General features: G+C 39.3%; 1 protein-coding gene across 1 annotated transcript in view; it reads left to right on the top strand.

Moving 5' to 3' along the window:
• The window catches only part of LOC306843172 (DNA-dependent protein kinase catalytic subunit-like), a 29,934-nt gene that overhangs the window by 3,329 nt on the left and 2,962 nt on the right, over positions 1-23,643 (top strand). The window contains exons 8-77 of the mRNA XM_079374472.1: positions 20-75; positions 168-198; positions 287-444; positions 537-683; positions 796-960; positions 1,276-1,444; positions 1,532-1,581; positions 1,675-1,809; positions 1,983-2,132; positions 2,274-2,386; positions 2,502-2,661; positions 2,749-2,835; positions 3,002-3,121; positions 3,266-3,425; positions 3,614-3,720; positions 3,891-3,981; positions 4,124-4,287; positions 4,409-4,561; positions 5,097-5,204; positions 5,319-5,545; positions 5,697-5,791; positions 5,887-5,986; positions 6,117-6,250; positions 6,704-6,934; positions 7,061-7,290; positions 7,452-7,660; positions 7,945-8,077; positions 8,155-8,313; positions 8,436-8,639; positions 8,992-9,180; positions 9,273-9,377; positions 9,588-9,755; positions 10,038-10,165; positions 10,260-10,464; positions 10,595-10,773; positions 11,198-11,366; positions 11,587-11,652; positions 11,729-11,792; positions 11,979-12,121; positions 12,220-12,357; positions 12,428-12,547; positions 12,637-12,780; positions 12,916-13,067; positions 13,254-13,385; positions 13,569-13,680; positions 13,829-13,956; positions 15,046-15,195; positions 15,311-15,484; positions 16,303-16,401; positions 16,564-16,774; positions 16,932-17,124; positions 17,205-17,411; positions 17,524-17,639; positions 17,718-17,849; positions 17,952-18,125; positions 18,272-18,483; positions 18,577-18,715; positions 19,128-19,316; positions 19,438-19,662; positions 19,897-20,005; positions 20,166-20,268; positions 20,421-20,583; positions 20,715-20,889; positions 21,024-21,208; positions 21,774-21,954; positions 22,145-22,302; positions 22,538-22,749; positions 22,825-22,912; positions 23,115-23,258; positions 23,381-23,588. Coding sequence (XP_079230598.1) covers positions 20-75; positions 168-198; positions 287-444; positions 537-683; positions 796-960; positions 1,276-1,444; positions 1,532-1,581; positions 1,675-1,809; positions 1,983-2,132; positions 2,274-2,386; positions 2,502-2,661; positions 2,749-2,835; positions 3,002-3,121; positions 3,266-3,425; positions 3,614-3,720; positions 3,891-3,981; positions 4,124-4,287; positions 4,409-4,561; positions 5,097-5,204; positions 5,319-5,545; positions 5,697-5,791; positions 5,887-5,986; positions 6,117-6,250; positions 6,704-6,934; positions 7,061-7,290; positions 7,452-7,660; positions 7,945-8,077; positions 8,155-8,313; positions 8,436-8,639; positions 8,992-9,180; positions 9,273-9,377; positions 9,588-9,755; positions 10,038-10,165; positions 10,260-10,464; positions 10,595-10,773; positions 11,198-11,366; positions 11,587-11,652; positions 11,729-11,792; positions 11,979-12,121; positions 12,220-12,357; positions 12,428-12,547; positions 12,637-12,780; positions 12,916-13,067; positions 13,254-13,385; positions 13,569-13,680; positions 13,829-13,956; positions 15,046-15,195; positions 15,311-15,484; positions 16,303-16,401; positions 16,564-16,774; positions 16,932-17,124; positions 17,205-17,411; positions 17,524-17,639; positions 17,718-17,849; positions 17,952-18,125; positions 18,272-18,483; positions 18,577-18,715; positions 19,128-19,316; positions 19,438-19,662; positions 19,897-20,005; positions 20,166-20,268; positions 20,421-20,583; positions 20,715-20,889; positions 21,024-21,208; positions 21,774-21,954; positions 22,145-22,302; positions 22,538-22,749; positions 22,825-22,912; positions 23,115-23,258; positions 23,381-23,588 — 10,335 coding nt within the window. The remainder of the gene's footprint in view (positions 1-19; positions 76-167; positions 199-286; positions 445-536; positions 684-795; positions 961-1,275; positions 1,445-1,531; positions 1,582-1,674; positions 1,810-1,982; positions 2,133-2,273; positions 2,387-2,501; positions 2,662-2,748; positions 2,836-3,001; positions 3,122-3,265; positions 3,426-3,613; positions 3,721-3,890; positions 3,982-4,123; positions 4,288-4,408; positions 4,562-5,096; positions 5,205-5,318; positions 5,546-5,696; positions 5,792-5,886; positions 5,987-6,116; positions 6,251-6,703; positions 6,935-7,060; positions 7,291-7,451; positions 7,661-7,944; positions 8,078-8,154; positions 8,314-8,435; positions 8,640-8,991; positions 9,181-9,272; positions 9,378-9,587; positions 9,756-10,037; positions 10,166-10,259; positions 10,465-10,594; positions 10,774-11,197; positions 11,367-11,586; positions 11,653-11,728; positions 11,793-11,978; positions 12,122-12,219; positions 12,358-12,427; positions 12,548-12,636; positions 12,781-12,915; positions 13,068-13,253; positions 13,386-13,568; positions 13,681-13,828; positions 13,957-15,045; positions 15,196-15,310; positions 15,485-16,302; positions 16,402-16,563; positions 16,775-16,931; positions 17,125-17,204; positions 17,412-17,523; positions 17,640-17,717; positions 17,850-17,951; positions 18,126-18,271; positions 18,484-18,576; positions 18,716-19,127; positions 19,317-19,437; positions 19,663-19,896; positions 20,006-20,165; positions 20,269-20,420; positions 20,584-20,714; positions 20,890-21,023; positions 21,209-21,773; positions 21,955-22,144; positions 22,303-22,537; positions 22,750-22,824; positions 22,913-23,114; positions 23,259-23,380; positions 23,589-23,643) is intronic.

Genomic DNA, 23,643 nt, shown 5'->3' with positions numbered 1-23,643 from the left:
ACTGCTTTTCTTTAAACAGACCTGGCTACGTCAAAAGAAATATTTGATTATGCGCTGAAGGCAATCTGTCTACAGGTAGGATTAATAAATGTTATTAGTTTGAACATGTCACGTTGTCTGTTCAGGGCTCCCAAATAAATAAATGTCTTCCTTGTTTGCATCTCTAGACTGATATGAAACGATATGCAGTCATCTTTGGTGAGTGGAATTTGATATTGTCATGTAAGTTTATGCAGTGCATCCCATGTTTAGCTTATTCGTTGTTGTTTTTTTTCACTCTTGACAGCCGGTCTCAAACTGTTTGCTAAGCATTCCTGCCAGTTCGGCAGTTGTCTCATGGATCATGATATGTCTATCTTTAATGTTATGTCCAAACTTTGTGGACATATAAATGGAGAGCTGAAAAAGAGTAGTTTCACAGCACTAGAGTCTTTTCTAAAGCAGGTATTTTCTGTTTAGTGATTATTCAATTTATAAATGTTTTTAACTTGGTTATGATGACATCTTGTCAAACGTTTCTTCTCACTGTGGTAAAGGTGGCCACTCTTGTGGCAGAGAACATTGAGTTGCACAAGAGCAAGCTGAAGTACTTCATGAAGAAGTTCTGTGCTATCATCAGGACCATGGATTCCACTAATAAAGAACTGTCCATTGCTATCAGAGGATATGGCCTGTTTGCTGCGGTTTGTACATTTGAACAGAATAGTAACAATAGTTTATAATCAGTGTCTCTCAGCAAGTCAAATCATATTGTACTATTCTAGTTTTTTCTGTTTTCTGTTTGTTTGCCTTTAGCCGTATAAGGTGGTGGACCCTCAGAATGTAGATCTGATGTATACAATGCTGATTCAGCGGTGCAAGCAGATGTATCTGACTGAGACTGACCAGGACGATGACAATGTGTACCAGCTGCCAAGCTTCCTCGACTCCATAGCTAGTGTTCTGGTACATCTTGACCGGGTATGATAAATCTCCTTTACTGTGAGCTGTGCAGTGCTCAATCTAATCCATTAAAAATGTTGATAAATTGGCTTTTTTTAATAAATATTCAGTATGTAGGTTTTTAGTCCTCTGTTCTGTGCTACTGTTCCTAATAGGTTTGGTTGTTGTTTTAAGATCCCAGAAATTTAGTTTCTTGTGTCACATGTCATAGAGTCAAATGAATGTATGCAGTTTTTCAATATTTGTTTTTTGTTGTTGCCTTTCTTCACTCTGCCTGTAGTTCACCTGTTTTCACCTAACAGATTCTAATGTAATTTCTGTAACTGGATGCAGATCCCTGAAGTGTACACTCCTGTGCTAGAGCGCCTCCTTGTGGTTCAGATGGACATCTTCCCTCAGTACAGCCCGAGAATGCAGCATGCCACCTGCTGCTCCATCATCAAGGTGTTTGTTGCCATGGCAGTTCGAGGTCCAGTCCTCTGGAGTTTCACTAGTTCTGTGGGTAAGGATGAAATGGAGGTTAGCTTTGGCTGGTCTGATTCATGGTTAGATTTACTAGTGTTCACACTCTTCATTTATTCAACAACAGTTCACCAAGTCCTGATCAGAGTGTGCTCTAAGCCAGTTCCTCAGTCAGACGTAAGTGTTTTTGCTGAAAGTGTTGATCTTTTGCTTTTCTGTTCATATTGTGATTATCATGATATCATAATAATATTCACTCCTACCCATTAGGAGCAGAACATTCCTTCGGGTGCTTCTCAAACTGAGGAGGACTCCACCCTGGTGCGCTCTGGGAAATGGAAAGTTCCTTCCTCTAAGGACTACTTGGACCTCTTTAAGGGGCTTCTGGACTGTGAAAACCTTAAAGTAAGATTTTTTTTTTTAATGTAGGACACAGTGAGGTTAGTAAAGGTAATAGTTTAATTTGTTACTACTTTAAAAATGTGTTATTTGGTTAGAATGTGACCCTTTAATCAAAAAAGTTGTTTTGTGTGTACTCCGGTTACTTTGTTTTGAAAGTTTAATCTAATGTGTTTTAGGACACAGGATTCATGGATGGAGCTCCAGCTGCCAAGAACTACAAATTAAGAGACATAAACCGACATTTATATGACGCACTGGTGCAGTCAGTCATGAAGATTGTGGAGAAACTTGATCTTTCAGTGCAGAAAGTCAATGCAGCTGAGGAGGTACTGTTACAGTGCTGCACCTTGAATGAATAGTAAAAATGTGGATGGTTAAAGAAATGGAGCATCAATAAAAAAATATATATTTTTAATAAGTTTTGAGTATTTTGGCCAGTTTAGTGAAATATTTCTACTTTTTCTTAGGCACAGAGTGATGCAAGTTCTGGATTTATGCCCTCATCTGACCCCACAGCAAACCTTGTGCCCAACAAACCCAAAGACTTCATTGCCTTTATCAACTTGGTTGACTTTTGCAGGTGTCAAAACTCTTTTTCACTTGAACAGTCAGAAATCAATCAAAGAAAAACACTCTTATTTGCGCTCTTTTTGCATGAGATTGCATACATAATATTATTGTTATCCTTTTTTTAGTGAATTATTGCCTTCAAGAAATCCTGAGTATTTTGCCCAGTGGATGTACCCCTTGTGTCATGAGCTTATTCTGCAATCGATACGTTTCCCTCTGGTCAGCGGCTTTTATAAGCTCCTCTCCCTTTCTATGGGCATTGCCAATCAAATCCCCTATTTTCAGGTATACATATTCTAACATATTAACATCTCAATTTCATGTTTTTATAAACTTTGACAAAACCAGTCATAAACCACCTCCTATTTATAGGACCTAAAGCAAGATTTGAAAAGTGTTGGCGGTGGCTCAACCATGGAGAGTGCCTGTTTTTCGCTGCTTGCAAAGTTTGGAAAGGAGGTGCATTTTTAACTCTTTTTGCCACTTTATTTCTGTCTTGGGAGCTTGAACATTGCAGTGAGCTTTGTTTCATTCTTAAAGGAATTTTTTTTTCCTAAAAGAAAGTTTTGTTCATATGGTTGCATATGATGAAGGCGATGATGAAAAGTTTCTGTTATTTCCTCAGGTTTGTGTGCGTATGAAACAATATAAAGATGAGCTCCTGGCTGCATGTCTGATGTTCATACTTTCTCTTCATCCTGACATCGTGGCTCTAGATATCAAGGCATATATCCCAGCTTTGCAGGTTAGAAAATGAATGCCAATTTTGTGACATTTTTTCATTAACGGCAACTAGATATCACATTCTGAAGTCATTCATAAACAAACTGATACATGATATTGTTATGGAATGGAATATCATAATCTGTTTTCTTTGTTTTGGGTGCAGGCTGCTCTGCGGCTAGGTTTGAGTCATGCTCCTTTAGCCACAGCAGCGCTGGATGCGCTGGAGTCCTGGTCTTCTCTTATTCCTGCTGCCATCATGCAGCCACACTATACAGACATACTGCCACATTTAGATGGCTACCTCAAAACAACCACTAACTCTGGTCAGTTATTCATAATCTCATCGTATATATTTCCTAAATGCTGTACTTTCAAAGAAATGTTCAGTGTTTACTATTGTAAATTTACTTTTGATTATATCTAAGGGTCAGTGATTATTATGGAATTCCTGTAGTAGCTGTTTCAGAGTCATTTTTGAATTATTTTTATTGGTTTTTAATCATCCCATTAGAAAAAGATGATGACAACATGGAAGTAACATTTATGTCCACGGGAAGTTCAAAAAGTTATGGAAAAGTCATGATGAGGCTTCTGAAGAAATCAAAACACTTTTCTGTGGTAATAAAATTGATTTGCTTGCCATTTTTAGAATTTGTCTGTTTAATTTGGAAATGCAACTCTGAAATAATATATAATTGCATGCATGCACAGGCATTCAATAGCTTTATAGCGATGGTTAATTAAGCACATTGAGAGCAGTGTTCTGATGTTCCTGTGGTCTTCGTTAGGGAGATGAGTCTCCGATTGCTGCTGTGAGACGCAGGGTGGTACGTCTGCTTGGACACTTGGGAGGACAGCTCAATAGGAGTCTCGTGACAGGTTGTTTTGTTTCTGCTGCTTTTAAATAAATCCATCATTGGCTTTCTTAAACAGGCAGTACTTGCTAACTTTGTTTACTTGTTTTTGCTTTATCTTACCTAAAAACAAGCTCTTTTTAAAGTTTTCTCTTATCCAACCCAAGCTGTTTCTGCGGAGGACATGATGAAGCGTTTTGTAGCATGGGACTGTGAGAAGAGGCTGAGTTTTGCCGTGCCTTTTAAAGATATGAAGCCTGAGATCTACCTGGACTCCTTCCTGCCACGGGTCACAGAGCTTGCGCTGTCCTCCATTGACAGACAAACTAAAGTAATCATAGTCCCGAACCATCTTATCTAGTTTTCTTGTCATTGTTGATAAAGTTAATGAACGATTTATTTATTAACCCAATAAATTCAGGTTAAAATTGATAATTGTGTCTGGTGTGTAGGTGGCAGCCTGTGAACTTCTGCATAGTCTGGTCATATACATGGTGGGAAGAAGAGCCCAGATGACAGAAGACGACAAGTCTGCTCCTCCCATGTACAACCTACACAGAAAAGTCTTTCCTGTTCTTCTACGCTTGGCCTGTGACGTCGACCAGGTCTTTTACCTTATATGTGCTCTTTAAATGCGATGAACAGATTTAGTCCTTCATCAGACACTGTAAAGCAGTGGTTCTCAACCTTTTTGCATCCAAGATTGCCCATATAGGCTGAGATATTTTCTCTGGTATTCTGCTGTAATGATGACACACATGCTTGTTTTCAAACATTTTAAATAACAGTATCTGGGATGTTTCAGTAATTGTTCTTCAATATAAACAAGAGTTGTTGATGGGGCAAAAAGTAAATAATTTCTGTTTGCACATTGTTTGTACTTACATTTTTACAGTTGTAAGTTATTTACAGTAAGTTATTTTATTGATAAAAACCTAAAATTATTTTAACGAATGTATGAGTGATTTATTTTAAGTAAATTCAAGTCATTTTATAGCCCCCTTGGACATTTGCTGAGGCCCCTGGTTTGAAAACCACTTGAAGTTCATGGTTTAATATGTACATTTTGTCCCCTTTCATCAGTCTCTGTTTCAATCATGTGTAAGTTTGACAAACATTGACATTTTAATACTTTTTCAGGTGACAAGGCAGCTCTTTGAACCTCTGGTAATGCAGCTGATCCACTGGTTCACTAACAACAGAAAGTTTGAGAGCCAAGACACAGTGGCAGTGCTGGAGGCCATTTTGGTGAGTAAACCCCTTAGTAGAAAAACTTTATTTAACATTGAGTCAGATGTCTAATTACACCTGTAAATTTGTGTTTAAACATTTGTTGTAATTGTGTATGCTTGTGATGCACAGGATGGCATTGTGGATCCGTTAGACAGCACCCTCAGAGACTTCAGTGGCACCTGTATCCAGGAATTTGTCAAATGGTCCATTAAACAGACAACCCCCAAACAGCAGGAAAAGAGCCCAGCCAACATAAAATCTCTCTTCAAACGTATCTACAGCCTGGCCTTACATCCCAACATCTACAAGAGGCTTGGAGCTGCACTTGCCTTTAACAGCATGTACAGGCAATTCAGGTCAGTGGTCGCATTAGATGGGCTACATATACTGTAGCCTCTCAACATTTCAACAGTGTGTTCTGTGCCATCTTGAGTAAATGTAAGAAAGATGTCTGTAGTGAAGGCAAATGTTATGCAGTGTTTATCCAAATATTGTTTTGTTTCTCAGAGAAGAGAGCTCTTTGGTGGAGCAGTTTGTCTTTGAGGCACTTGTGGTGTTTGTTGAGAGTCTAGCTCTGGCCCACTTTGATGAAAAATCCTTGGGTAAGAAACTAAACTGAACTATTTTCATTATCAAGACATCTTGTTTGATGGTCATGACTATTATCTTGGCTTTTATGTTGTTATTGTCTATACAGGAACTGTCCAGCAGTGTTGTAGCTCCCTGGATCATCTGAAGAGAATCATTAAACACAAGGCAGACTCACTCAATAAGAATTCAAAGAGACGTATACCTAGGTACATGTACATTTGGTTTTGATATTATCCTTGCAAACTTCATTTAAAAATCAAATGAGTAATGTGAGTAAGGTTAAAGCATAAACATTTTGTGTCGCTAGCTGACAGACCTGTATTTTCTACTTTTCAGAGGTTTCCCTCCAGATCAGACAGTGTGCTTGTCAGATGTAGTCATGTGGCTGCTGACCCAGTGTGGAAGACCGCAGACTGAATGCCGACACAAAAGCATGGAGCTCTTCTATGAGTTTGTGCCTCTGTTGCCAGGTACTGCCAGGAAATTTCTAATAAAGGAAATACAGTGGGTTTTATTGGCAATCAAGGACTCTCCTCTTTGGAGACTATTCATTGTTCTTCTTCAGAATTTGAACATAACATAACTACATAAAGAAATGTAAGAGAACTGGCATGAAATTACATGCCATATTGTTCAATAGAGCTTAAAATGAACCACTGTAAAAAAAAAAAAAAAATCACTGGAAACATTCTGGAAGAGACTATTTTTTTTTTTTTTTTTTTTTGTCAATCTCAGAATTTCTGGAAATATGTTCTGAATTATTTACTGTAGTTTCAATTGCAAATCTTTTCAGTTTTTCTAGACAGAATTACCATTAAGATTGTTAGGAAGAACAAAACAAAACATCGTCTTTAATATGGCTTTCAGCTTTATTTCTATATGCAGTGTTTCTTAAAACATTTTTTCTTTTCTTTTTTTGTCAGGTAATGCATCTCCTGCTGCATGGCTGGATGAACAGGTGAAGCACCGTGGTCCAGGATTTCTCATTTCGTGTTTAGAGGGAGGCGGTTTACTCTCCCAGCCTACTTTGAGAGAGGTAGAAGGCCCCTTTAGCATCAGAGGCACCTTACAATGGATGGATCTGCTGCTGGCTGCTCTTGACTGCTATAACACCTTCACAAACCTGCGCCATATGCAACCCCAGAGGATCCTGGGTGTGTGAATCCACATCAAGAAATGCCTTAAGATATATTGCAAAAAAATTTCTATATCCCTGAAATGATCTGTAACTGTTAAATTAATGCTAATACTGTTTGTCTTCCATTCCTCTCCTCATCCAGGCACTGGTGATAAGTCCAGCTTTTTGCCAGCGCTCCGTTTCTTCCTTACAGAGCTGTCCATGCAGGACGTTCAGGCTGCGAGGGCTTGCTTCAAAATAGGTAATGCTGGTCAGTCACACTTCAGCCCTCGTGAGACAGAGCAGTACAACTACAACAAATGCTCCATCATTGTCCGAATTCTGGAGTTCTCCACCATGGTACTGCAGAAATGTCCACAGGACCTCTGGAAGGTATAATTTATATTTTAAAGGCAATATAATAAATTGAAAAACAAAATATAGTGACTTGCCGTATTTACTTTTGTTTTAAAAGTCTACCTTCAAAACATCTAGTGAAGCTATCAGAATGTTACAACATCATGCTTCTTGACACTTTTTCACTTTCTCTTTAGCTAATGGAGCAAGATGTTTTCAACTCTTCTTTCTTCACGCTGGTGGCGCTGACGGTGTGTGAGCCCTCTTCCATTGGGTTTAACATGGCAGATCTGGAGGTGATGACTCAACTGCCAGAGAAGTGCACTCCTTTGCTTAAAGCTTTGGCGTCAACGCCTTACAGGACACAGCTGGAGAGTGGCATTAGGAAGAGAATAACTGTACAGAGGTCTGTTCATTTTTTTAGTTTAGTTTAAGTTTCAGTACATTGTGTTGTGTGGCCTTGTGGTTGTTTCACCTACTCTGAAACATGCTTGAAAGCTCGAATCTAGTTTGTTTATTCCCCCAATTCTATTTCCCCTTTCTTTTTTCCTATTGTCTCCACGTGTACATTTGCTATAAATTGGGATTACAATTGAAATATTATTTATGACATTCTTAAATGAACAGATTTATTGAGTATATGGTTTGTATATGCACTTTTTCAGTGTGTTCTCTGTCTTTTTTGGACAGTGTGGAGGAGTTGTGTGCTATTGATCTGTATGAGGCGGATAACAGGGGCAGTCATGCTAGCATGCATCTGTTACTCTTAGCCTGTAAGCAGCTTCACCAGTCTGGGCTGCTCAGCTCAGTTCTACACAGTCAGGTACACATTGAATAAATGAATGTCACTGTAATTCTGTTCAGTCTATTTAGGTTGTGATGTTTACCGTTTCTCTGTAGGATCCTAGTTATGGTTGCTCTCTGGGCTCCAAACTTCTCACTAGTGTGTATAAAAGCATTGCTCCTGGAAGTGACCGAAAGTCTCTGCCCTCCATGGATGTTGGCAGCAGGAAATTGGCAGACAGGCTTGTGCAGCTGGCTTTCTGTTTGGGTGATCAGGCAAGTGGTTTGAATTACAGTTAAAATAAGGGACTAAGATTTTGAAGATCTTTGGCTCTTCGTGTTTTTGTATGCATCTGTTAAATTAATCAACTCTTTATTTATTTCCCTCAACAATCCAGAGTGAAGACACTGTTGGCCTTTTGCTGAACACCATTACGCTCTCTGTCCCTCTCTCTGGCAGTCTGAATCCTCACTTCCTCAGCTTCTCTCACGGAGAGTACTTCTACAGCCTCTTCCAGACATCTCTCAGTACTGAGTTACTCTGCAGAGTGGAGCACACTGTGCCGCTGCTGCTGGCTTCAGCCAACAAGAACCCTAGCATGGTGAGCCATCAAACTAGACTGGACTATGTTTCCCAAAAGCATTGCAAGCCTGTGTAGATTGAAGAAACCACTGGCACCAATAACCCTATTATATGCTTGGACTTGCGGTGCTGACAGGAACTGCAGTACTGGTAAAGGAATACACCAGAAGGATAAAATTACCTAGTTAACAGTAAATTCTAGTTGTTTTTCACTTATTATGACTGAAACTGTCTATCTTGGTTTTCTGACATGCTCGTTCTCTGATTGGCTAGACATAAATAAAGACTACAAATAAAGTGCTATTAAGAATGGCATGACCATTTTCTGCATAAGCACTGAGATCAGAAAAGTTGTTCGACTGTCTCTTTAGGTTAGTGTTCTGCTGAACGGCATGTTGGACCATAGTTTCCGTGAGCGTTCAGTCAGAAAGTCCCAAGGCTCGCTATTGACTGAACAGGTGCTCAAGGGCTGGGATTTACTCAGGCCATGGTGGGAGGGTCCTGCAGCCTCGCCAGAGAGCAAAACTTCAGTCCTTTCATTGCTTGCCAAAGTGCTCCAGGTACCACATCAATTATACTTTATTTTCTGTGCATTTTGAAGAGCTAAAATGGTTACATGCATGAGATTTTAATTACATTTTTCCACCTACAGATCGATTCCTCTGTATGCTCCAATACAGATCACAAAGCATTCAATGCTGTGTTCACCACTTTCACTGCCCTTCTCACAGATATATCTATGCCATTAGATCTCAAGGTAACCTTTTCCAGCTTTGCTCTGTATTTTGCAAATATGCACCGAAATCTGCACTGATTATACATTATACTCATTCTTGTAGTGACAAAATTATATTGACACTAAGATCAAAACTGGAAAAAGTGAATTTTAGTGCATGTTTTGGCTTATGGAGTATATATTTTTTCAACTTTTTCTGATTTCACTCTCTTCTCTTCACTCTGCTGTTAGAGCCAGGCTTTGATCATGCTGCCCTTCTTCACTGCGTTACCCAGCATGCCCCTGGAGGAGCTCAGGAGGGCTCTGGAGACTCTGGTGGCTGCACATTTCCCAATGCAGTCAGATGAATTCCCTCGTGGATCACTTCAGTGTAACAACTACATGGACTGCATTCGCAAGGTGAGATGCTTAAACTAGATGTCAGACAATATTTATTCATCTTAATGACTATACTCACAAGTGCATAAACTTTTAATTCTACAGATACCATGATTTACTTTTTTCTTACACAATTTCATTGTCTTGAAATCAGTAAATTAACAACACTGACTTGAATTTTTACAACATTTTGTTGCTTCATGGAATCGTGGTTAAAGTGGAGTTAAGAGGGAGAGCTAAAAAAAAAGTTATGTTATTTTTTGTAAAAGGATAATAATTGTTTGTTCAATTTGATAACCTCAGTTTTTAGAGGCCCTGCAGCTGTCTCAGAGTCCCGTGTTATTGAAGCTCATGGCTAGAGTTCTGTGTCGGGACAAAAAACATATCATGGAGGAGCTCTTTCAGACCTGCTTTCAAAATATTGCTCGCCAGTAAGTTAAAAAAGATTCATCTTTATGTGTCTGTATTTACAGTTGCTTAGATTTATTTCTAATATGCACGTTGCATATTATTTCTTTTTGTCAGGTCCCAGTTGGAAAAACAGGTTCTTCTTCTCAGCTCTGTCTACCAGTCATTTCAAGCCAAAGATGTGCCTTCAAACTCCATGCTTATGGGTCTTATAGACAGAGTCTTGCTACCAATGGCCTCTCACTGCAGCCCTCAAGCACTCTCTCAGTTCTTCATTACTAATATTGCTGATATCATGACTACTCTACAGGCATGCTTCAAGGTGAGTTACATTGGGTTATTAAAGTACACTAAATATGATTCAAATAGATTCGTTCAAATCTAAAAACATGTTTTTGCACTTTTATTCAGACATACTGCTATTGTGTGGTTTCCTGTCATTTGTCCTCCAGTCTGTTGAGTCTGTGTTTGAGAGTGAGATTATGATGAAGATTGGCTGTTTTAAGCTGCTGGAGGTGTTATACTCTCGTCTGCCTAAAGAGGAAGTCTATTCTAAAAACTCAGCTATCAACAAGGCCTTCTGTGGCACAGGCAGTGCAGAAGGCAATGAGCTTTCCAAGAACCTCCTGAAGTATGTATTTGAAATATGCATTTTTCTCTTTTATACCTTTAATAGCAAATATTACACTTTATATGATCAGGTGATCCAGTTACGTTAACTCTCTTGTGCCCCTTTTATGTTATTAAAGTTATATACATTTTTGTTTGGAAAGTCGTTTCAAGTGGGACAGGACATTATTTGCTTTCTTCATGCTGACTGTGAAGGAATGATTCACCCACAATTTAAAAATGATTCTGTGAAGTAACTCTTTATGTATTCTACACAAGTAAAAAAGTATTTTTTTATTTGAGTGAGCTATTCCTTGAAATATGTTTATAAGTAAAACAATTAAGTCTCAGTCTCCGGAATTCTGGAGCAAACTGCTGCAAATGCCATAATTGTGAAGTAGATGTAATTTTTAAAATGTGAACCTAATCAATACAATACATGTCAGATCGTGTTTTAAGGCCTTCACTGAGAACATGACAGGAGAGACGGTTCTGCTAGAGCTGAGGAGACAGTATCACTGTGCTGCTTATAACTGTGCCATCGCCCTGATCAGCTGCAGCTTCAATGAGACCAAATTCTACCAGGGCTTCCTCTTCACTGAGAAACCTGACAAGGTCTGTTACTGTACACAAAGGACTCAATATGTGTTCTGTTCAAGCAGTGTTCATAATATTTGTTAGACTTATTATTTTTATTCTTACAGTATAATTATTTATGATATTTGTTCATTCCTAGTACAACAGACTTATAACTTCAAGTGTGTCCTTCTCTCTGATTGAAGTTTAACTTTTTTCTATATTTCTAAGTTAATTGTGTTGTTTGTTTTTACCCCAGAATCAATTCATATTTGACAACCTCATTGATACACAAAGGGTGTACAACTTTCCTATAGAGATTGATGTAAGTAAAGCTTTTAAATATGTTGTATTTCTATTTGTTTTGTGTTGTATTGTATCATGTTTACTTGCATTTACAGGTCCCTATTGAGAGGAAAAAGAAATATGTCATGATCAGGAAAGAAGTGAGTGGAGAAAATGGAGGTGAGTTGTCTGAGATATCTACAAGCTGGTTAACTACATGTTTAGAAAGATAAATGTCATCCATGAATATTTATGAAAATGCATTTGTTGTCATGGATATTCCTGGGCAGACTGCTTTTAACATAAATTCACAAGGCACTTTTATAGATGCTATCTGCTCTCTTATAAGTCCTCATTCTTTTTCAGATGCACCGGTATACCTCTCCTCTCAGTCCTACATGGCAGACAGCAGTCTCAGTGAGGAGATGAGTCAGTTTGACTTTTCCACTGGAGTTCAGAGCTTCTCCTACAACTCCCAGAATCCTTCAGGCGGGAGCAGCAGGACTCGGGTACGTCTCAGGAGAGATTTTAATTTTTTTGGAAAGCAGATGTTATAGGTATCAGAAAGTTACCTACAATTTTAATGAATAACTGTCTGCGTTGTTAGGAGCGTAAGGAGGTTGTGCCTCAGGATGAGACTGTGGAGCTTGAGATGGATGAGCTGAATCAGCATGAATGTATGGCCAATATGACGGCACTGCTGCGCCACATGCAAAGGAACAATATCACCCCTAAAATAGAGGAGGTCAGTCTCAGGCATGAACAATTTTGCCTAAATTTTAAGTCAGAACACTTCTGAATATGTTTTGTTTTAGGGAGTGACACCTAGTGATCTTCCTCCCTGGATGAAGTTCCTGCAGGGGAAACTGGACAATCCATTCACCCCGCTGAACATTAGACTCTTCATAGCCAAACTTATCATCAATGCTGAAGAGGTACTGCTTCAGAGGGTTCTTTTTGCCTCCCTCTGGATTTATTGGTATGTTGTGTATACGGTGTTTTTATTTGACATCTTTATGTCCAGATATTTCGTCCATATGCGAACAATTGGCTGGGCCCACTGATGCAGCTGGTGGTTTCTAGTAGCAATGGAGGAGAGGGCATTCACTTTATGGTAGTGGACATTGTTGTGACTGTCCTCTCATGGGCAAGTGTGGCCACACCAAAGGTGTGTATGCGATGGTGTTTTCACTCATGTATTGATTCTCAGAGTACATTATTTGCATTAATAATTTTTTTTTATATGCACTCCATACATTTTAACATATTGTCTCCTTATTGCCTGATCTTTCTTACTGTTTAGGGTAGCACAAGTGATGAGGTTTTGGCCAATAGGCTCCTTGGGTTTCTGGTTAAGAATTGCTTTGACTCCAAACGGGCTGTTTTCCGGCACAACCTGGAGATCATCCGCACAGTTGTGGAATGCTGGAAGGACTGCCTCACAATACCTTATGAGTAAGAAAACAAATCGGTCAAAGTACTTTATTATTTATTAGTTTGTAAATTAAGTGAAAATGTTTCAGAATGTGAATATTTCAAGTTGCTGAAATTCTAGGATTAGATGTTTGTGATTTTATGATGACCATGCATAGATGAATGGATGCAAAATCTCAGAGATTTTTCTCCCTTTTCCTCCCATAGTTTGATATATGAACGGTTTGCTGGAACAGATCCCAACAGCAAGGATAACTCTGTTGGACTACAGCTTTTAGGCATTGTAATGGCCTATAATCTTCCTCCTTATGATGCTGCATGTGGCATTGAGCATGACAGGTAAAAATGTTGCTTTATCTATATATTTATATATGTATGTATGTATGTAGGAGAGTGTGTGTATTTGCATTAGAATTAAATTGATCATACAAATGTGTTTTCCTGTTGGTTTTGTTTCTTCTTCTGTAATTATAAATATAAATTTAAAACCAGTGTTGTTCTCTTACAATTCCTGTGTTACAGATACTTTCAGTCACTGGCCAACAACTTGTCATTCATCAGATATAAAGAGGTTTACGCAGCAGCTGCTGAGATCATTGGTTTAATCCTAAACTACATGACTGAGAGAGAAAGTGTAAGTATGGCTGTTTGTTCCTGACAAATTTTATCACATTTTTCATCTGAGATATTTTGTTTTACATTGCAATATACATATTGTTGTAAATGTGAAGGTTGTCTTTAGATAGTATCCAGTAACCAATTATTGTTTTTCTTCTTTGTAGCAAAATGAAGGGCTCTTATTTAATATTACTATTACAAAGCTCACGGATTTGAGAAAGAAGGAGGTGGATGACAAATTTATTGTTTGCCTGAGCAAAGTGTCCAAACACTTCCCACCCTTAATGGATCGGTGAGATGAACATTTTTCATCTTATGTTTTAAAGGGGTCATATAATGCGATTTCAAGTTTTCCTTTCTCTTTGGAGTGTTACAAGCTCTTCGTGCATAGATAAGATCCCTGAAGTTGCAAAGACTAAAGTCTCAAAGCCAAAGAGATATTCTTTATCAAAGTTAAGACTCTGCCACGCCCCCCTAAAACGGCTCGTTCAAACACGCCCCCACATCTTGATGTCACGATGTGGAAATATTTGCATAATGCAGCCCAAATGTTCACGCAAAGAAAGAAGGCGTGGTTTTAGTAACCGCAGTAGTGTTGATGCAGCCATGTCAGGGAGACTGTGTGTTTCTAGGCGAAAGCAAACGCACTTTATTTGGCCTTCCGAAAGTAGATGCAATTAGGAATCATTAAGATTACTTACAACACAACAGCAATTCATTTTATGGACGACCGTTTCGTGAACCTAGGAGAGGAGGTAATTCTGACTTTGCTCTGACAATCTGGCGCTTCTGAATCAGCGACTGTATGTTTTGTTATTAGTTTAAGTATTTACTATTGACTGTTTAAATGCGAAATTTGGCACGTCGTGTGTGTGAGCTCGCGTGTGTGAGAGAGAGAGAAATGGTCACACTATCACGGCTTGTGTGCAAACACATACGAGCATCAGCACTGTGTCTGTCACGCGACTCTGTTCCCCTCTCAGGCTTGAACTGATGGTAAAACTAAGGACATTATTTACTGTCTTTACTATAATTTTGAAAGCTGATGCTGGCTATTATGGAAAGGGGCGTTACATTTCTGACGTGGCTTGCGGTGTTCGGCCAATCACAATGCACTGTGCCAGTTGGCCAATCAGAGCAGACTGTGTTTGTCGGAAGGAGGGACTTTTTAGGAATCGAAGCGTTTGAGAGAGGCGGGGCATAGAGGACTTACAATAATGTACAGTATTTGAAAAATAATGTGTTTTTTGAACAATAAAACATGTCAACATATTCTATTACACCAAATACACAGAATAATGATCTTTAAAAAAGCATCATATGACCCCTTTAAAGGCTTAATGCTATCTCTGTTAATAATGTCTGTCTTTATATTCCACAGATTTGTAAATCTTGTATTTTATTTGCTGCCAAAGCTGCATGGCATTTTGAAGACACACTGCCTTGAATGTGTGCTGAGTCGTGCTGATGTCATTCCTGAAATATATCTGCACCTGAAGACCAAAGGCCTCTCACAGATCATGAGCCACAAGTCTGTTAATACTGCAGGAGTTAATTTCATTTCCTTGTGTTATTTCACGTTTTATGCCTGTGATTGTAAAATATTACAGATAAACTCTCTTCACATTACATGCTGTGTCTTTCAGAGATGAAGGCAGGCAGCGGGTTTGTCTGGATATCATACATAAGATCCTGGCATGTCTGAAACCCCAAGAGCTGAAGGAGATTTTGGGAGCCGTCACAGCATTTGTGTCTCACCCTTCTCCCGTCTGCAGAGAGAGAATGTATGACATCCTGATGTGGATCCAGGACAACTACAGGTAACTGACGCTACAAAACTCCTCTTATCCAGTCCTGTTTTACTCCTTTTCATCATTCATCATCACAAAAAAAAAAGACTTTTGTTGTTCATTTCCTCTCTCTAATGCAGGGGTGTCAAACTCAGTTCCTGGAGGGCCGGAACCCTACAGAGTTTATAGGCAACCCTAATTAAACACACTTGATCCAACTAATCAAGTCCTTCAGGCTTATTTGAAAACTACATGCTTTGTGTGTTGGAGCAGGGTTGGAACACAACTCTGCAGGGATGCGGCCCTCCAGGAACTGAGTTTGACACCCCTGCTCTAATGTGTTTTTACAGATTTTGTGCTGTTCTCTCAGTCTCCCAGATTGTTCTTATTTTTTTATTTTCTTTTACAGTTAAATGTTTTACATTTAATATTTCATTACAAATTAAATGTACACTACCATTCAAATATTTGGGGCCGGTAAGATTTCTGTTACCAAGCTTGCATTTATTTGAATACAAATACAGTAAAAACAATAATTTGTGAAATATATTATTACAATTTTTATGTAATTTATTCCTGTGATAGCAAAGGCTGAATTGTTAGCAGTCGTTACCTAATCATCCTAATATGCTGATTTTGTGCTCAACAAACATTTGTTTTTATTATCAGTTGTGCTGGCTAATAATTTTGTGGAAACCATGATAATTAATTTTGTAACCACGTAAAAGATCAATAAATATATAAATGCACCTGTGCTAAATAAATGTTTTTTTTTTGTAAATCTTACTGGGAGTGACCCCAAACATTTGAACAGTAGTGTACATATAATCATGCTGTGTTCATCTCAGTGACTCTAAGAGCATGGAAGACAGCACCTCTGTTGAAGTGCTCAGTGCAGCTAGAGAAACTCTCCTCCAGGGGCTGATTGATGACAACTACGGCTTAAAGTAAGCAGACTAGTTACCTGCTTTGATCATTTTAATTTCACTTAGATTTTTCTGAATTTTAAATAAAAGCATTAGCATTTATGAATTTGAAGCTTCACGCAAATCAGTCTCAACACATGACCCTAAAGTAATTTCTCATATTCCTATGTGATTTCTCTTTAGGCTTTATGTGCGTAATTTCTGGAGTCATGAGAGCCGTTTACCTCCAGACACACTGGAGCGCATGCTTGTGGTGCTGAAGTCACTGTATTCGTCCCGCATTGAAGAACAGTTCCTCAGTCTGGCCACTGACCTGCTTCTCGAGATGACCAGTCGCAGCCCTGACTACACACGCAACATGTTTGAGTTCCCACTCTCTGAGTGCAAGTTTCAGGTAAGAACAGTGGTTTATTACAGCATTGAAAAAAATCCCATCTACATGCTGTTTATTTTCCCTGGGTCTTGAAATCAAGTATTTCAAGTAATTTAAATGTAAGTTGTTTTTCCAAGACCTTAATTTCAATGCTTTCTGTTCTATTCATGTATTCCAGGACTACGCCATTGACTCTAACTGGCGTTTGCGGAGTACGGTCCTCACACCGATGTTTATGGAGACCCAAGCCACCCAGGGTTCTGGCACTCAGGGTTCAGAGGCCGCAGGAAGCCAGGCAGCTACAATGAGAGGTCAGATCAGGGCCACACAGACGTCCATGGAGTTCTCTCAGACTCTGGCTCCTGGTGCAGGTACCTCATGAAATATAAAATGAACTTCAGTTCTTTCACTTATGTAGTATTGTTCAGTTGATAAACATCTGTTTTTTCAGGACGCCGTTCAGCATATTACTGGTTAACCGGGAGTAATGTGGACACACTGGCTGATTATTCTCTTTCATCTGATACTTTATCATCACTCCTGGTATTTGAGAAAAAGAGATCAGAACGACCCCAAGCTGCCTGGAGAGCCGTGGGTGCAGGGTTTGGCTCTAAACGCCTGGCCGCTGCCAGTGACGAAACAGACAGTCGGAGTGCAGGTGAGACACCTAAAAAATATATTTGATTTAAAATGGATTCCTGACAATTCACCATTAAAGGTTAGCATCAAGCACTTCCACAGTGAAACTCTGTTGGTTGGTTTTCACACAGCTGAGCGGGAGCGGCGTGCAGACATTCTGAGGCTCAGGAAGAGATTTCTAAAGGATAAAGAGAAGGAGAGCATCATATTCGCCAAGAAAGAAATTCAGTCCCAAAGAACTGAAAGGGTAGGTCGTCTTTCATAGATAGGCATTTGCATTAAGATTTATGATGTTTTTCATAACATTCTTGTCTGTGTTCTACAGGAAAGAAGAGCAGTTTTGAAAATCCGTCAGGATGCTCAGGTCACGCTGTACCGCAGCTATAGAGTTGGAGATCTTCCTGATATTCAGATTCAGTACAGCAGCCTCATCGCCCCACTACAGGCTCTGGCACAGGTTCACTGTGATTCAGGATTATTTTCACAACATGTTTGAAAGTAATTTCCTAAATGTAAACAAATTTACAACCGTCAGTTCTTGTTTAAATTTGTTTTACAGAGGGATGCCACATTGGCGAAGCAGCTGTTCAGCTCACTGTTTTCTGGAGTGCTGGTAGAGGCATCCAAGTCTAGTAAAGGAACAACTTCTATTCTTAAGGATTTAGTGCAGACCCTGAACACCTTCCTCAACATGAGCACTGTCTACTTCCCTCCATTCATTTCTTGTGTGCAGGTGTGTACACACAGTGCAGTGATAAGTGTGTTTATAAGCAAGGCTGTAGACAGCAAGGAAATTTGAACTCATTTGAAAGTCTTTAAATTGGATTATTAAGCTTGTTAATTGTATTACTAATTGCAAGTACATTTTATACATTACAGGACATGAGTTATCATCATAAAGCCCTTCTTGGAGTTGAGCCAGCTCTCGTCAGTGCCAGCTGTCTTGGCAGTCTGCAGCAGCCCATGGGCATCCTGTTACTGGAGGAGAGTTTGCTTCATGGCACTGGAACGTCAGAGGAACCTCCTTCAAAACGAGCACGGGGCAAACAAGAGCTGCCACCTGACACAGAAAGATGGATCCACCTTGCCAAGTAAGATCAGACTCCCTTAGAAATGTCTGAAGTGCTCACTGTTTATCTTGCCACAGCCTCAACAGTTCTTTACTGATTTATATTCCTCTGTAGACTTTACAGGTCTTTGGGAGATTATGATGTAGTCAGAGGAATCTTTAGTGGCAAGATTGGCACAAAGTCAGTAACATTCACAGCCTTGCAAGCAGAGGCAAAGAGTGATTATGCTGAAGCTGTGAAGCTCTATAAAGAGGTACTTGATGTGTGTTTTCTTGGTCACAAACACAATATGGGAACATAAACGAGTACCTTGATTTCCTCTGAAATGATTTTGTGCAGCAGTAGTAGCTACACACTCTGCCAGTGTCTTCCTGTTTCTCTTTTATGACAGGTGGCAACCAGTGCAATACTGAATAAATACCATGTGGTTATCGTCAATATTGCTGTTTCGGAATACAACTATTAGAGAATTCAAATTTATGAATATTCAATATTTATGCATTGCTAGTTGTTGTTTTTTTTATTTCTGCATATCAGAACATGTATATGAATTTCTGTAAATACAAATATATTTTCCAAAAAAATGAAAATTGTGTGTTTACACAGAGGACTGTATAAGCTGACTTTTAGAGCTGACCTAATTGTAATGTGCTATTTTGATTCAGGCACTGAACAAAGAAGACTGGAATGATGGAGAGCCCACAAACACAGAGAAAGATTTCTGGAAAATTTCTGCGCTGGAGGCATATAATCACCTGACAGAGTGGAAATCTCTGCAGTATTTTGCCACAGTCAACATTGACAACAACTCACCTGTCAAATTAGAAAATATGTGGACAGAGCCGTTTTATGTGGTACTATAAGTAATTTTAAATTTTGGCTATTTTGCCATGAATAATTAGATCATCTGGAATCACACCCATGATCAAATAATATCTTATCCTACAGTAATTGCTTATGCTTTCTCTCTAATAGGAAACATACCTGCAGTACATGATGCGTAGTATGGTGAAGCAGTTGCAGCTGGGGGAGAGATCTCAGGATCTGCTCAGCTTTGTTGATGCTGCTATGAAGAAAGAAGAGCACAAGATCATCATGGAGACCCATTATAGTCAGGAGCTGAGTCTACTGTACATCCTGCAAGAGGACTATGACAGGGCCAAATACTATGCCAACAGCTGCATGCAAGTCTTCATGCAGGTCAGTTTTGAAAAAAACAACAACAAATCCATTAGTTGTTTCACAGAAAGTATGTATTTTTTAGATGGGGTGTTACATAGGCATGCAGACAGACACAAACACAGTGTCTATTCATCATTGAATAGTTTGAGATCTGACCTGGAGGAATGGAGGGCTTCCCCATTCCCTAAACTAATATTGTTAGAAATGCAAATACCAGATTTTTTTTCCCCTACATAACTTGGTTTTTTGTAGAACTACTCAAGTATCGACCCACTGCTGAACCGCAGCCGTCTGACAGTGCTACAGTCTGTTCAAGCTCTGACAGAGATCCAAGACTTCCTGAATTATATCTCAGGAGAGGGTGAGCGTAAAAACAGTAAATTACGCAAAATTACAACTAACTAGCCCTAAGTATACCGACCTATAGTAAGTACATGTAGTTAATTAATATTGGTTGGTACTTATTTGTGTAATTACATGGTAACAGCATCACCTTAAAGTGTTACTGTATCTGTTCTTAGTCTCAGTGAATTCTCTGAAGTTCATGATCAGACGGTGGACCAGCCGCTATCCGGATGCTAAACTGGACCCCATGAATGTTTGGGATGACATCATCACATCTCGGTGAGTCTGGTAATTTCCAACACCTTACTGGAAATACAGATTTCTTATTGCTGTTATTGTGAAGAAATGGTTCACCTTGATGTCTGTAATGTTATAAAGCTTAACTGTGGAAAAAATGGCCCATCCTTGCTTTCATCCTTGTTTTTTTTTAGTTGTTTCTTCTTGGATAAGATTCTGGAGAGGCTGACTTCCACCCCTGAAAACAGCATGGAGGTGGATGGTGCAGAGCAGGCGAGTGGAGAGGAACTCGGAGCACTGGTGAAGAACTGCAAGTTCAACATGAAACTACAAATGGCAGACAGTGCATGGAAACAGGTGCTCAGGGTTTACAAATATCAGTGTTGGTGCCTAGTCACCATCACTTAAGATCATATTTTAGTGTTTAAACCACAGAAACAGAAGAATTAGGAACACCTGAATGTAATGTGTTAAAAATTGTTTGACAGAATAATTTTCCGGTGGCGTCCAAGCTGTTGAAGGAGCTTCACCGTGATGCAAAGACAGATGATGCTTGGTTGGTCCGCTGGGTCCACAGCTTCAGCCGTTTCACTCACAGAAGAAGCGCTGGCCTTGGATCTGCTGAAAAGATTCATGTTTTGCTCAAGACTGTTCCACTTCTGAGTATGAATGATCCCCTTTTGTCATTTCACATCATTTCAACCCCTGAACCAGGCTTACTTTTCAAGTTTAGGTCTCCAGTGTAATACCAGTGTACTGAGCGATTTTCATGATGGACACATTACTTTATTTTACAGTTGACGTTGGCAGACAGATTGAAGGCTCATCTGCTCGAATGCTTTGTGACCAAAAGATCCTTCTGGGCACCACCTATGACCTCATGGCCAGAGCTGCGGATCACAGTCCTTCTGCTGTGGAGACTCTCGGGGAAGATGATGTACAGAAGATTCTCCAACTGTCAGGGGCCTCATCCATCACCCAGGTAATGAGTTATTAAGGTGTAGCTTTTTGGGATATATTGTTTATTGAAACTGCAGATTAGGTCATTGCTATTGTAGAATTGGTGATGTTTCAAATAAGCTGATACAGAAATGTTTAGCTTTTTGCATTTTATTTATTTGGGGTTGATCCTTTTTTTTGGTGAAAGAAGTCGAAATAATATTATAACTTTTCTTTTTTTAATATACATTATGTCATTTATTTAATTTACTCCAGTTTACTCCATTACATCAGTATCACATGAACATGTTTATGCTTAATGTTTTTGTGGAAACTGTGAAACTTGTTTTCAAGATATTTAAATGAATAGAAAGTTCCAAAGAATATTTATTTTTAACATTTAAATTTTGTACAAAATGCATTAAAAAAAATCTTACTGATCCCAAACTTTTGCACTGTACATGTTTGCACCTCTTTAACTGGGCAAAACCCATGCAATCTCTAATATCAAGGTTAGATTCTTACAGTTTGAACACAAATTAATTGCACTATATACAGATTTTTTAAAAAGCTGTTTTGATAATCATGGGTGTTATTTTTCTGCTCAGGTGGTGGAGGGTCTGCAGATGCAGGCTCTGGAGATGTTGCGAAGTGCTGCACGTAAGGCAGAAGAGGAAGAGCAGTCCTTCAGCCAGCAGCATGTGAACACACATGGTATTGTGGAGGCCTACATGACCTTGGTCAACTTCTGTGACAGAAGACTAAGAGAGAGTGAACAGAAAGAAGAAGGTGAGGCAACTGCAGACCAGTGTAGCACCCAACTGTTCTCGTAATTCTAATAGAAAGTTAAAACGAATGTAGAGCACCCTGTGAGTGTCTCACAGGATTTATGTCTTTTTGTGATTCAGTGCATCCAAGTATTGCGTTGCAGGTGAAGTTGTGTTGTGCTTATAACAACACTTTAGATGTTTGATTCTAGCAATCAGTTCTAAACTGCAGTCCTTGCCCGGACATGTAGTGAAGATGATGCTGAAGGCATTGAAGCTCAACTCAGATGAGGCCAGGCTCAAATTTCCTCGTCTACTGCAGCTAGTAGAACTCTACCCTGCAGAAACCCTGGACCTGATGGTCAGAGAGGTGAGAGAAGATCATTTGCTTTGATTATAGGGCTCATGTACAATACAGTCAGCCAATCATTGTAGCAAAATAAAACCTGATGCAAAGTGGAAATCAGTGTCCGGAAGCGCTGAAGCTACTTAAATCAATATTTAGAGATGAGATATTTTATAAGAAAAGCTAAATCTGAAGGTACAAGGCCATCATAAACAAATATATATATTTTTTCTCCGTTTTTTTTTTTTTGTCCTGATAGGTTGTTAGTGTGCCTTGCTGGATGCTGATTTGCTGGATCAGTCAAATGATGGCTCTGCTTGACAAGCCACAATCGACAGCAGTTCAGCATGTCATAGAGGAGATCGCAGAATGCTATCCACAAGCCCTCATCTATCCATACATGATCAGCAGTGAGAACTACACCTTTGAGGAGTCTGCAAGTGGTCAGAGGAACCGGGAGTTTGTTGAAAAGTATGCAAAGGTCTGTGAGGCTTTGTAAGTGGCTTTGGCCTTCCTGATACTGACAATGTGTTGTTTGTGTTCCAGGCTGAAGTCATTACTAGATAAAGGTGGCATCGTCCAAGAGTTTGTAGATGCCCTTCAGCAGCTTACTAACCCCGAAATGCTCTTCAAGGTACAAATTCCTTTTTCTCTGAAAGATCCATTGTTTGAGCCAGTTTTGAGATGTCAGACCAATTCAAGCTGCTTGAACAGATTGCAGTTTCCGTTTTTGCTGCTACTGGCACAGTAATTATATGCTACATTTAACTTATTGAGACATGATATATTTATGGCGCTATTGTGGTAGTCTTGATTCTCAAGTAATGGTTTGGCAGGATTGGTGGGATGAGGTGAAGAATCAACTGGACAAACCAGACATGGACAAAAAGAAAATGAAGCAGCTTTATGAGGAAATGGCTGGAATGCTTGGTGATTCAAAGTCTCCAGGATTTGGATCTTTCAGAAGAAAATTCATTCAGGTTCACAACTTGCATTACTTATAGGGGGCGCACGATTTATTGAAATAAAACCATGAGATTAGTCAGGCCTCTGCTTGTTTCTCTGTTTCTTACATAGATACATTTTTATGTCCTTGTTACAGAAATACTGTAAAGAAGTAGAGAAGCTGCTTGGTGCTGATGGGTCCAAGTTGTATGAAAAGCGAAAAGATAAGGAGTTCCTTCATCAGGTGGACCGCCTGGCTATGTCAATGAAAGATTTCCAAAACGATCCAGGGAACATGAAGGAATATTCACCCTGGCTCAGCAGCTTCAAACCGGAAACACTCAAAAACGAACTGGAGGTACCAGGTTAGTTAAAAAACAAATTTTTGGTAAATAATGTCACTTTGTTAAAGTTCGGCAT

Source organism: Barbus barbus (assembly GCF_936440315.1).
Source record: "Barbus barbus genome assembly, chromosome: 2".
NCBI classification, from domain to species: Eukaryota; Metazoa; Chordata; class Actinopteri; order Cypriniformes; family Cyprinidae; genus Barbus; species Barbus barbus.
Note: the sequence above shows the minus strand (reverse complement) of the source record. Positions and strands in the feature narration are given on the sequence as shown.